Source organism: Stigmatopora nigra, chromosome 13, assembly GCF_051989575.1.
Source record: "Stigmatopora nigra isolate UIUO_SnigA chromosome 13, RoL_Snig_1.1, whole genome shotgun sequence".
In the NCBI taxonomy this organism is placed as follows: Eukaryota; Metazoa; Chordata; class Actinopteri; order Syngnathiformes; family Syngnathidae; genus Stigmatopora; species Stigmatopora nigra.
In genome coordinates this window covers 4,755,613-4,769,302 of record NC_135520.1, presented here as the reverse complement: position 1 = coordinate 4,769,302, position 13,690 = coordinate 4,755,613, and the positions used below count along the sequence as shown (strand labels likewise).

General features: G+C 36.1%; 2 protein-coding genes across 8 annotated transcripts in view; one reads left to right on the top strand and one right to left on the bottom strand.

Annotated features, from left to right (window-relative positions):
* The window catches only part of ttll5 (tubulin tyrosine ligase-like family, member 5), a 39,391-nt gene extending 27,300 nt beyond the window's left edge, over positions 1–12,091 (bottom strand). For 3 of the 5 annotated variants that reach the window (XM_077731861.1, XM_077731864.1, XM_077731865.1), the window contains exons 1-12: positions 11,252–11,534; positions 10,845–10,954; positions 10,011–10,117; positions 9,479–9,561; positions 8,673–8,779; positions 8,030–8,160; positions 7,674–7,756; positions 5,724–5,793; positions 5,521–5,605; positions 4,750–4,851; positions 3,886–3,977; positions 3,532–3,639 (exon numbers count right to left, since the gene is read on the bottom strand). In XM_077731861.1, coding sequence (XP_077587987.1) covers positions 3,532–3,639; positions 3,886–3,977; positions 4,750–4,851; positions 5,521–5,605; positions 5,724–5,793; positions 7,674–7,756; positions 8,030–8,160; positions 8,673–8,779; positions 9,479–9,561; positions 10,011–10,117; positions 10,845–10,903 — 1,027 coding nt within the window. In that variant the 5' untranslated portion in view covers positions 10,904–10,954; positions 11,252–11,534. Of the gene's footprint in view, positions 1–3,531; positions 3,640–3,885; positions 3,978–4,749; positions 4,852–5,520; positions 5,606–5,723; positions 5,794–7,673; positions 7,757–8,029; positions 8,161–8,672; positions 8,780–9,478; positions 9,562–10,010; positions 10,118–10,844; positions 10,955–11,247; positions 11,535–12,000 lie in introns of those variants that run through there. The other 2 variants (XM_077731862.1, XM_077731863.1) reach the window with 2 other exon arrangements.
* Positions 11,722–13,668, top strand: erg28 (ergosterol biosynthesis 28 homolog). Of its 3 annotated transcripts, none has more exons than XM_077731875.1 (5): positions 11,722–12,265; positions 12,361–12,504; positions 12,976–13,066; positions 13,156–13,274; positions 13,384–13,668. In XM_077731875.1, the coding sequence occupies exons 2-5, from the start codon at positions 12,372–12,374 to the stop codon at positions 13,470–13,472; spliced, it is 432 nt and encodes a 143-aa protein (XP_077588001.1). In that variant the 5' UTR covers positions 11,722–12,265; positions 12,361–12,371; the 3' UTR covers positions 13,473–13,668. The 3 variants fall into 3 exon arrangements, with proteins under 3 accessions (XP_077588001.1, XP_077588000.1, XP_077587999.1); XM_077731874.1 differs by having other exon boundaries at positions 11,725–12,280; XM_077731873.1 differs by having other exon boundaries at positions 11,726–12,265; positions 12,344–12,504.
* The last annotated feature ends 22 nt before the right edge of the window (positions 13,669–13,690 follow it).

The window sequence follows — 13,690 nt, the reverse complement described above, 5'->3', positions numbered from 1 at the left end:
GTGGACTGCTCTGGGGAGTGTCACTATGGACCAAATGGCGGAATACAGGGAAAGCACACATTTTATAGGGCAAGAGCAAAGTCCCGGCCGAAATGTAAGAGAAAAAAAAAAAAACACAAGCTTTTAATGGAACTTCAAAAGAACAGACTGTGTTGAGAACAGCCTAGAGGAGATGGAGGTTTCAAAGCAGCGCCACTTGTACTGTTTGTTCAAGAATCTCAGCTCAGTGCCAGTGTTAAATACACAAAAGACCAGGGGATAACGTGTGATAACATATTTAATACATGTCTGAGCAGTTTTGTGAATAGAAAGACTTATTTAAAAAATTTAAAAATAGAAATACAAAACTTGTTCATCACTAGATTTCTCATATTGAAACATTAATTCAAGGAAATTATATATAGTAAATGATAGAATTGAAGGCAATTATACAGTATAGTAAAGAACTGTACATTGTGCTATTATAGGCTGAAGGCTGTGACAAAGAAAATGCATGCCTTCTATTGGTTAATCCCTAATTTACAGGAAAAAATAAGTTTGCAATGAATTAATCAATGAATTAATCACCCTAGATCAAGAGTCCCCAACTCTGGTCCTCGAGGGCACCCTATCCAGTCTGTTTTCCATATCTATCTCCTCATATCACACCTGAATCAAATGATCAACTCATCAGCAACCTTTCCAGATGTAATATAATAAAACTACTAAAAGTAATTTTGCCATAAATCTCAAACCAAACCAGTAATCAAATGATTGTTTGTTTCCTCAACTCTCCACCACCTCTCCACATTTAGTTACATGTCAATTCACACTTTAAATGCTCCATCACTTTGCTCAATGTATGTCTGTATAAATGTAACAATTTTCCACCACAATTCTCTGCATTAAACTTGTTGGACATTAAAAACAAGAGTGAAATTGTTATAACTGCAAATCATATATTCATAATGGAACACAACAAATTCTCCCATCTACCTTAAAGCCAAAATCTGCAAAACAAGTTCCCTGTGGATGGATAAGACCCCCCACTACTGAGCACAAGAAGGATTTTCTTTTCCACTTTGGAGAATTAGCTCTTTTTGGGGGTTAAAACACATAAGTTAAAAAAAAGTATTATACATGTGTGTCTTTAATGCACCATCTATTTGACTTAAGGAGCAGAATATTGGTTAACCGTTTTTTCGAGTCTGAAGAGCCTCATTGGTGGTACCACAAAAACAAGAGGAAAATGGGGAGTTCTGACACCACCTCGCAGCCCCCGACAAGATGACTCCATGTGCCACACATTTTTCCCCCAATTAGGGCGTGTCCCATGAGCATGCTGAGCCACTCACAACCAGACACGTTGATTCTATTGAATGGTTTTGTGACAAGCGTCACAGAAAAAGAGTCAATGCGGCAAACATCCACAAGAGGCCTGCAAGAGAGGGTGGAAATTTGGAAGAAAAAAATGACAAGAGAAAAGGGATGATGAATATTTTTTTTTGTATAATATATTAATTTAATATTTTGGATTGCCACTACTGGAAACATCTACACAAGAGAGAACCCCCCCAAACTGGTTCCATGGCCAGTCAGGAACACAATAGCAGAGTGCATCTTCATCAGTGAATAAGTATTGCATCATCACATAATAAATCAAGACAGCTTTTTCATGAAAGCACCTTCAAAGTCCAAATGATCAACCATATTATGATAGCTGCAACAGATCTTGATCAGCAGCTGCAGTGTCATCACAGCAGTGAAAACAGGCAGTGAATAAGTGGGCGTGTCTGGCCAATGTAAAACCAGGAGACAAGAACCGACCACACTCAGCACTTAATGGGGGACGTTCAGTGGAACTCAGGACGAGTGAGCGGAATGTTTTGTGTGGAACAAAATAGGCCTTTGGCTTGGCTAATCAGATTTTAGTCAAAACATCTCGTAATCAGCATCCCTCAGCAAAAAAAACCCATCCATTAATCACACAGCAGTGGTGAGAAGACTCATGGGTGGCATTTTCCACTCACCATTGACACACACCCTACACTCATGCATCCTTAGTAATGTCTAAGCGAATAATAACCTGTTGTTATTATTTTGCCACACATGAAACACTGTTCCACCGTAAACAAAAATTGCGGTAAATGTAAGAATTTCTTGCAAACATGGTCATAGTATTTTTAGCTGTTAGTTAAATGTCTAAAGTTAGTAATTTATTTGTAGTAAATGAATATAGTAATATCCCTGATGGATTTACATGGCTCCATTCCAAGCAAGTCAAGGAAAGTGTAGAAAAATGAACAATAATGTTTTTATAAGTACTTTCAGTGCCTGCACAGATTTATGTGTATGCATTTGCTGCCGTAAGCTTTGATGCTTTACCTGCTTAAAAGCATATTGCAGCTGTCACCACAAAGATGAATTCTAATGTAAAGTGCCAAAAAGGTGAATAATGAAAGAGAGGGAGTGTTTTTTATTAAAAGATTCTCTCTAGAATTGAATTTTTAAAAAGAAAAAAATAAATATATAAATAACAAGGGCCAATTGGTTTTAAGACTGGAACAGAAATATTTTGTCACAACATTTGCACTGGTCTGCGGCTCTCAAAATTTTCCCTGTACGTACGGTTAAAAGAAAGAAGCAAGGCAACAACACAGCAAAAAAAAAAACATGCATATTAAACTTTCCTTTCAACCAGGGGGCTGCAAACGAAGGTCGTGCAAGTTCCAGATATTTGAAACATCTTATTAAGTGTCTTCAATGAAACTATCATGTATGGGTTTTTTTTTTAATATGGAAGGAAATTGGATCCAGACAATAAGTTTATCACTGTGTCTCTGTTTAAATGCTGAAAAAGTCAAGTATTATTCACACTAATGGCAAAAGGTGTTTTATTATACTATTATTAACTGAGCCAAATAGCTCATTCAGGACTTTGTTCAGTCCAAAAAAATCGGAACTAATAATGACATTGTACTTAAAAATCAAACAAACAAACTCAAGAAGAGTTTCAGGCTGCATGGCAAGTAAACTACATTTCGAGGCTAATACCTCGGCTTTGTATCATGTAGTTTTGTAAAGATAAGACGGGTGACTTTCTACTTGACATGTAAAAAGTTCATATTGATGTTGAACGGGCCATGGCCAGGATGAAGTTACTTATGGTATGATCCAATTAGACAATGCAATATAATTTCTATTTTTCCAAGGTACAAATCACTTATGTAGATTTATTTGATACGTGGGGAAAAAGTGCCAAAACAAGCTATTAATCATATAATATGAAGTGCTTCATTTATTGTTTCTTACTAAGACCCATAGTATGAGTTAATAACACAAAGGAAACTATTTTGTGTGCAGAGATATTTTTTTGTTATGCAAAGTCTTAAAAAATGTGTGTATATAATTGAGATGAAAAATGTATTCACATTTTTAAACAAGTGTGTATTTCTTAATCAGGAGAGAATGTACAAGTACTTTGGTCAAGTAAAAATGTTGTGTTGCATACGTTCTGTCACTTGCATTGTGTAAGAAGAAGAAAATGAATACCAAAGCAGTTGTTCTCGTGAGGACTGAAGGTCCTGCAAGCGGTGGCAATCTGCGTCTGAGCACTTAGCACAGCTTTGATGATCACATCCTCTACCTGTCTCATCAACACTGTGAGAAAAGAGAAGGCGGAAAGATCACAGAATGGATTTACAAAAAGTGTAGGGTGACATGAGGCATTAGGCTCAATGAAGCATTAAATCCCAGCTTTGGATGAATGACAAGTTTATAATATGATGAGGTTAATGTCAATACACTCAGCAACAAATGTATATAGAGTATTTTATTTTAGTTCATCAGGAGTTGGGGCTTTAAAGACACATGTTACTCTACAAGATATTAAAAGCTCAGACTCACATGTGGTGTCCTTTCCTTCTTGCCTCAAGTAGCGCAGCACTGCACTCATACTCCACTTGTTGCCATAGTCCTCAACCTCGGGGTCATCACAACTTAAAACAAAGAAGAGACATACTTCAAGTCAATTACTATTGGAGGCATCAATCGTAACCTGTTGAAAAGATAAGCATTTCCAAACAATGTTCAAATGAGATGTAACATGAGAACATTTGTAAATTGTTCTACTACTGTGTATAAAAGCATCCAGTCTGGACTGACTACATAACTTAAGAGCATGTTTGTTGGGTGGTTGAGATGGGGAAGTGAATGTCTGTCTCACAATCTCTGTTTACCTCTGAGGTATTTGAGGCATAAAATACCTCTGCGGGCAGCCATATGCAAACCGTTCCCACAAAATAGAGAGCACATAGTTGTCCAGTATGTCAGGAAAAAAATTAAAAATGTCTGCTAGACCAGGTGTTATCACCCATTTTCAAACTAGGAGCTGCTTTCTGGATACAAATTTTGCACCCTAACCAGATTGATACACACTTTTGAAACCACAAATTGACTGCAATAACAATTTATTTTCATATTATTATTGATTTCTGAATATATTTAGCAAAGCGATCCATGTCATCAAGCAACACTTTTCTGCACAAATTACTGCTGATGTTTTTATTTTTATATTATTAGAATTATCCCTTAACAATTTACACTGTGCAATCACAGGTGGGCGATTTTTAGAATAAGTCCATCGGCTATTAAAGTTATCCGTGGGAGTCAGAGGTGGGTGATGCCTACTCAAAACAAGCCCCTGATTGATGCATTGATTAAGAGGTCCCTTCATAATTTTGTCAACACGACAGTTAAGATGAGGCTTACCTGACATATTTACTGCTCTTTTTGTTCACACTGTAGTTTGTAAGATGCATAAAGTTGTTCTTAATGTTCTTTGTATTTCTGTCGTACTTGACGGTGGCAAATCTGAGTACAAAAAGAATTCGTTTAGGTCACATAAACTTTCATTCCCAAAACAAAATCACCAAATTTCTCTCATTGATGAATGTACAGGCATAATGTGTATAATTCGTTTTCTAGAAGTTTTTCAGAGATACAAATGTCACAGGTGCCACAATAACAATTCTTTGGCACACATAATATCCCTGAATTCCAGAATAACCAAAAGGAATGTCAAGAGATAAAAGTGGAACCAGGAATTTAAGACACATTTATTATTCACAGTTGTTAACTAATCCAAAATCTACCTTGAAACTGGTTGTTCTATCAAGTTTGTACTTATAACAATATTTTACTTGAACAATTATGTCCCTAGAGTAACACTTTGCGACTACCTTTACTTGAAAACTATTATTGCTCCTAGACTCAAAATAAAAACACAAATGTAAAAGTAAAAGATAGGCTCCAGCACCCCCTCAACCTTTGTGAGGATAAGCGGTTCAGAAGATGAATGAGTGATATAATACATTTGGAGAGGGGAAATGAACATTTGTTAAATATTCAAAGTGTGAAAAACAAAACAATCTGACAACAATTTAATTTCGGAATGGATTTTACTTAAAAGGTTTTTTTTCTGTTTCAGATCTGTAAAAAATAGTGTATGTATAATCCAGTAAAATTATCATCAACACTCACCTGGCGAGGCCTTCCTCATACACATATATGAGAAGGGGATCGTAAGATGTCACCAACACATACAAGCGCATATCAAATTTGAAATCTGTGTGATGTGGAGAAAATGCAAAATGAAAGCAAATTAGGGAGATTCTCTGCCGTCCTAATCAAACTATTTGAAATGTATTCAATTTGTTTGACATGGACACATTTTAATTACTTACCATCTATAAGCAGAGGGTTATGGATATAGCGGGACACCAATATATTATCATCCACTGAAATCTGGTTTGGCTGTGGGATATAGAAACCATATGTCAAGTTGTTATTTTTTTAAACAGTGATATTTAATCTTGAATGTTTATATTTTAAAGTTGCAATGTTGAAGTCACTTTCACAAGACTGCACTGATGATTAATCATTGTAGTGGTTCCCCATTTGGAGATGAAATTATTTTTTTTTGCCAAATCTGGACACATTTTGTGCTATTGATAATGCAAAATGTTAAATAAAAATATATTTTAACATCATTAGGTTTGTCACAGGTTTGGTAGACATTTTTTGGGTTTTTTTATCAACTTTAGGGACCAAAAGCTTACTTTGGTGCTTGCATATTCAATGTAACAACTCATATATCTTAAAGGCTTAAACTGTTCGAAGTCTATAATGTGTTATGGTATTTGCAACATTACTTAGTAATGCACAATGTTTTTAAATCAAGGGTTGTCAAAATGATTGTTTTAAAACGATAACAAAAAACAAATGTGTTGGCCTTACACTACACACTCCAGTATCATGGTAAAACTGATTTTTTTTTTAATTTGTGATATGTGCGGACAATTAGCGCAATGTGGGCTCTCTCTAGTGGTGAGTGGAATGATCACTGAATTAAATGTTTGAAGGAAGCATGTTATAGTGACTTTAACTTCTTCATCATGTACACATTAATTGTAATTTTGGGTTTATTTTTTCTTTATCTTATGTGGAATATATTTACTATTAACTTTAAATGGCCTCATCGAAAAGGACAAGTGTTGTGTTGTTTCTTATTTTTATTTGTACTCTGTAAAGCACTTTGGTCTGGATAAAGATATTTTGTAACTGTAAGTTAAATAAACTTCACTTATACAGTATTTAACCCTTACAGTATGTGATAAACACATAAACTGAATGTCTTAAGTGCAGTACTTATTTTATATATTATATGTATTCATGTGTTGAAGTGTGTTTATATTGTTACAGTGTCATAAATTAATATTAAATATTCTTGAAACACTGTCCTAAAGTATGGTGATCAAATATCAAGAGAACGCAAAAGATGAAGTGACATCAGAGGTCATATTGTCTTTTATCAGGTTAAAAATATGCTGCAGGTTACCAAGTTGACTTAAAAAAAAACTCAAGTGGAAAGTGATGAACCGCAAACTTGGCTCCAGTTCAGAGAAAACACAAAAAGTGTAGATGCTGTACTATATCTTCCTTCTCTTCAAACATCACTTGCACATTATTTTTATAAAAGTGCCACAGAAGAATAACTGTGCAAATGTTTTCAGAGAGTGAAAATCTTGTGGCGCTAATCCAAAAAGTAAAAGGCCTTGGAAGTGGATAATTTACTCCACCAAATTAATTAATATTTCAAGCACAAGTTGACAGCTCTTTTAAATAGAGTGCACGCACACTGACTCATACGACATCTGCTTAACCGAAACTTAAGTACAGTACAATTCCCAATGAATCAACAATAATGTTAATTATTAATCTCCCCTCACACTATTCCCCATACCAGTGAAGAATAGTAACTTTCACATGTGTAATATGTTCATTCATCTTAAAAAGGCACTTAGCCAATTGTGAGGAACTGGAGCCAGCTTTCTTTGTGAGAAAGTCAGACGACACCTTCGACTGCTGGTCGGTCTTTCACTGCACGTTTAGAGGCAGATATTCACACTCACTTTTACACCATTGCTGATTGGAAACTGAATTTAGTATTACAGTAATTTCCTTTTAACTGTAAGATTCACATATGAATATGAAATATAAATCGAAGAGTCTTTGTTGCTTTGTCATCATTCTCAAATGCCCAAATTGTGAATGAAACAGCCAAAAATTTACAGATTAAATGTTTTGCTGTGACTCCTTGGAAAAAACTTGAAGTTTTGAATTGCGTTACTCACATTGCTGACTAAATAAATTCCTCGTCCTCTTGAAGATGCTACTGGTTTAATAATCCATGGCCCTCTATCCTTGGCATAACAATCTGAGATACAAGCAGAAGTAGAAGAAAATGCACAAATGGAAGAAAATGTTGAAGTCATAAGAGTTCTTTTTTTTTAAATTTTCGTTTTAACAATGTAAAGGATGATTGCAACTACAATAAGTAGTATTACATTTACAAAATAACATTGTCTTTATAAGGCAAAATTATATGTCAATGGCCATACATTATAATGTGTATTGCGCACCTTTGTTTGTAACTGTAAACTTTCTTTTAAGAAAATAGACAGAAATTAACAACTAGGATGGAACTTACTGCAGAAGTCCTGGTATTCTGATGGAAGTACAAAGGTCTGTGGAACTATGTGGAAGTTTTTGAATCCATGTGCCACCTGCATTCGTTGTATATTTTTATAAAGCCGATCTTTTCGCGTCAGTTCATAAGATCTGCAATTCAATATGGTAAATATGGATATATGAGGAATGTGAGAAACCTCAGTGGGATATGTGAGAGGCTGAAGTTAATGTGTGATGCAGTAGTAGAAGTAACAGGGAAAGTGTTGGAAAAATATAAACATTGTCCATAATATGTACATGAATAAAAAGTAGATGAAATGTAAAAAAAAAGATCAACTGTGTAAATACTTTCCACTGAATGTGACAAAAATGCTATAATCAATCATACATCTGCATACACATTAGTAGTGGTTAACTTTATAATTCTGTGACAGCAATACATTATACTTAAAAAGTAATCTGCATGTTTACAGTTTTGTTTACTGTGGATGAAATCATTTATGGTTTTTAACAGGACATTTATGTTGAAATTGGAACAACCTAAAAGTCACACAATTTCATGGGATGGATTATGTTCATATAAAATTGTTGTTTTCATTCATTTTGAAAACATAAGAATAATAACAACATGAGAGGACACTTATTGGAATGACTTTTCATACCTGGGAAAGTGGTTGACCTTCTGGAAATCTTGAAAGTTTCGGAGTAGGTAAGGTTTCAGGTGGGATCCAGTCCACATGAGATTAAAATCATTACTATTTGGGTGAACCTGAAAAATATAAAAAGATAGTTTCATTTTCATTTTGAAGGTTGGGGAATTGGATCTATTTGATTTAGTGTTCACCACACACCTAGTTTGAATAGATCAGCAAAGTTGAACGTAACAACAGATGAATGAAAATGTCACCATGTTTACATCTGACTGGGTAGGGCGTAAACGTCAGTGTCACCCATTACTCTATAAATACTCCCTGCTCCACTGAAAGCTTGACAAAATGATTGCTAAACTCACATCCTCATTATGCTAATCTGTTTTGCTGGATTCCAGCGATTCATTAGGATGGAGGCTGCATTCACATAAGAGCTGGATGTCTAGAGGAGACAGATGTTTGCAATAAAGCCTTATTAAAGTCTGGCTCTGGCCATTCACTGTGGTAGACACTCGTCTGCCTTTGATGATGGGTTACTAGGACTCAAGAAGCATTGAAATGAAATAAAAAGAGAATTAATTCTAACTGCTTGGAAAGAGAAATAATGGGGATTGTATGGCCTCATGAAACCAGATTAATGCTCTTGAGGTCATTTTTGGTTCTTTCCATGCAAGCGTTCCCAGGCTTTGACATCGTTATTATTTGGGTGTGGGGGCAGCAGCCCTGTTATGCTACACAGAGGAGGTTCACATAAATAGCACAAATGGTCATTTTGAAGCTAATCTTTAACATTTGCCTTATGTTGTGGAGAACATTACCTCATGGAAACCATGATTGGTCAGTATGCCTCGCACCAGGCGACTCTCGGTGCGCACAATCTTGAAGGTCATATTGTATCGCTCTAGCAAAAGAAACAAATCATTGTATAAAGGACAGATGAACCACACATATTGTACGATATTCTTTTCCAAATAATGCAATAGTAAGCATTTTTAGGTTATATCTTTAGATCTAATGTCATAGAAAATGTGCAAATTTCAAGATGTGAGTTCACTCAGTGTAACAAATCACATATAAAATTGTGTTTTCTATTTTTTTGAGTTATTCAGCAATACCATTATCATGCAACTATAGGACAGTGTCATCATCTGAAAGCTTTCTCCTTCCCTTATTTACCCCAGCTTTACCATCTTATGATTAGCTTGAAACAAATCCATTTTACAATATAAAAACGTTATGCAGCAAGGTAGTGAGCATCAAATAAGTGTCTGCTTAATTTATGCGATTCCACTTTACAATTCTCTACTCACAAATAATTATCTATATATAACAAGAAGAGCTAGAAAGTACCTCCACCAGAATATATGGGTCTATCATTTGAAACAATTGCTTCGGGGAAAAACAGGAAGATTGGGGTTGTCCTACTAAGGCCACTCCAGGCAATGAGATGACGGTTCCTAGTCATTAAAAAAAGACACACACAAAAAAAAACATTTGCATACCACAAATAAGCCAGATTTTTTCAATATCATCATGAGGAGGAAGTTGTCAACAAAACCCACATACTGTACTAACAAATGATGTTACACTATTTGGCTGTGCCAGATACAGCGTGTTTATCAAGTTGAAAATATGATAAGGCAGCATGTTGATGTAGAAGAACTCAAGTTCCAGATGAAGCTATGCTGCCCCCCATCTACGTTTGATATAAAATAAATCAGATACCATTTTATCTGTGGTTGATATTGGACAAAAATGATGGTTAAGAAATTCAAATATTATGCGCTATGTATGTGATTTAAGAATTAAAAAGCAGAACAATTTAGAATGGGGTGGAAACATTTTTAAACAAGAACTGTAATGCAGTTGTTGGCCCGGCGGATGCGTGGTGAGTGCATCGGCCTGGGTTTGAATCCAGGTCAGTCCACCTGTGTGGAATTTGCATGTTATCCCTGGGTCTGTATGGCTTTTTTTTTGGGTACTCCGGTTTCCTCCTGAACCTGCTGCAACCCTTGTGATGATAAGGATTAGGATAATATATATATTAGGATATGCAAAAGAAAATGTGTGACATTTCCAAGATGATCAGGCTTCAATGTGTTATAGGTATATGCTGTTATGGATGGATAGATGTATGACGTCATACACCTGTACAAGAGGTACTGCAAACAACTGAAAACTCACCCATGTTCGTCCTCAGGTGAGGATTCAGAGTCCTCTTTTTCCCGGGAAACAGATGGCATTTCCAGAGAGAAAATTCAAATCCCACTGAGATCAAGTATATGCCATCCCTCCTAAGGGAAATCAAAACAAACACAATAGGTCTGAATCAAAAAAAGGAGCAACTCCACTGATCATGAATGTATAAGCAGCGATATGTGGCTGTATTGGAAAATAATGCAATGCCATGTAATGGATAGTATTTAACAGCGGGTATCATGCAATTGGAAAAACCATGCGTGTTAGCCATGAGAAATTGACAACTACAAAATAAAAACATTGTCGATATCGTGCGTTGTGAGCCGATCAAAAAAACTATAATGAAGGGAATGCATGCGGCGTTTTGCAGAGAGAATATGCATTAAACCTGCCATTATTTCAGGGATGTTGTTAAAAGCTGAATAGCTTAGATGGATAACCATGAAGAGTTGATCATCGCTGCTAATCTTCCTGGTTACTACAACAACTAAGTAGCAACACTGAATGGCGCATGCGTAATACAAATTTAAATAGACCTGCAATATAATTAAATATATAAGATGACACAGTTTTATCAGAAATCGGTACAAAAGTACTGCGTTTAACGTTACGTTCCGCTGACGGTCAATTTAACCATAACGAATGACTGCTTAAAGCACTATCTGAGCTTGCAGAAGAACTCTTTGGCAGTTACGTGATTTTGAGAGTACGATTGGCTAACAATACAAGTGGGCGGTTTAAAATGTTTACACTAACCAATCATATGAATTGTACGATTTAGGAGAACCATTATGTGAGATTTGTCATTGGATACTACCAATGATACCACATATGTAAAGTTCTTTGTAAATCTAGAAGTCTAATTTGCGCTTTAAACTAACTGGAACAAGCATCGTCACTTTCGGCCGTTTTGCAACAGAGCTGCCCGATGAAATACATTAGTATATACATCAGAACAGTCATTCGTTAGTCAGTAATATGATAAATATTGTTAAATTTCAAATCAGTCTTCAAATTAATAAAATCAATTAATTGCATTTTAAAAACACTGTAGCATTTTCCCAACATCCAGACTGACTAACATCCACGTGCATACGGCTTGTTATAAACTAAGAGTATTTTAGTGGCAAAAATCACTCACCCAACTACCGTTGTTGTTGAGCCAACGAAGACTTATCTGACGCAAGATGACTACCAGTTGACTACGCCGCCGTCGTTTGCAATGCTCATCTAGCCTTATATAGCTGCCTTCTATGAATGAAACTACCTGGAGAAAGACATCGTAGTATTTCTTTTCCCCTCTGAGGAACAATTTGCATAGATATTTTATAGAAGACATCCCCTGTTTAAAGCAACGATTCAAGAAAACATTAGTGTTCAGTCTGATTGTCTGTCACTGCGTCCAGGTAAAAACAGTGCAGGTATGCAATTGAGCTGATACTTTCCAAAATAAATGTTTGTGCTTCTATGCATTTTAATTGCAGTTATTACTCTAATAAAGGTGCTGCAGAGATGAGTCGCTTTCTAAACGTATTGCGCAGTTGGCTTTTGATGGTTGCAGTCATCGCAATGGGAAACACCGTGCAAAGTTTCAGAGATCACAGCTTCCTATCCGAGAAGCTTTACACCGGCACACCAGAATTTGGTAAGAAAATTTGAAATATGATTGTTTCATGGCAACTCATTATAATATATTAACATCCATTTTGATTAAACTATGTTTTTACATTTCTGTTCCTCCTGTGTGGAGTTTTCCCGGTCCTTGGGTGGGTTTTCTCCGGGTACTCTGGTTTCATTTCGCATTTCAAAAACATGCATGATAGGCTAGTTGAACACTCTAAATTGCCCCCTAGGTATGAGTGTGAGCGTCTCCTAGTGCCCTGCAATTGGCTGGCCACCAATTCAGGGTGTCCCGCGCCACATGCCCAGCTGGGATAGGCTCCAGCACCCCTTGCGATCCTGGTGAATATAAGCCATTCAGAAAATGAATGAATTTATTGGTTGGTATACTGCAGTTACAGACAGAAAATGTGTAAACTTTTTTTTTTTACTTCCTTTTCCACACATGAAGTTGCTGATTTCCCTTTACAGTATGCTTCTGTTCACTTTTCTTTAGTCAATGGTCTTCAAGCTCGAACATTCGGCATTTGGACGTTGCTTTCATCCATCATTCGCTGTGCTTGTGCCATTGATATACATAACAGACCGTAAGATGAATTTTTGGCTAAAGTTGCATTGCTGTTGCTTATTTTAGTGGTCAAGCATGATTAGAGTGTCATTTGTGCATCATTGGCAGGTTGTATCACATCACTTTATGGACATTTGTGTTGGCACTGGGTCATTTTCTGTCGGAGGCCTTCATCTACAAAACTGCACCACTCACCATCGGAGTCATGGCACCTCTTATTGTAGCCAGTAAGTATAAGCTACCGGGTTACTCTTCTTGTTCAACACTAATCTACTCAATTTGTAATTGTTAAAATTGGCTTGTTACAAAAGGTAATTGCTGCATTTTCTTCCACAGGTTTTTCCATCATAGGGATGTTGATTGGATTCCAGTGTTTTCCAGAGACTCCAGAGGAAATAGGAGCGCACCAGAAGAAACGGAACTGAATGACCGAGACTTTGCAAGGCATGTTCTGATTAATCGCAGTGTGCTGCTTCCCAGATGTCATCTTACATTATATCCGACAAAAGTAACCTTTGTCAGAACTCTACACACACATTTACTTATACCTAACATGTGGATAAGATTGCAAAGTTCAAGATTTAGGTGTTTGATAAATGTATATAGACCATTCCTTCATTCAAGTTCGAATTTTAATTTCATA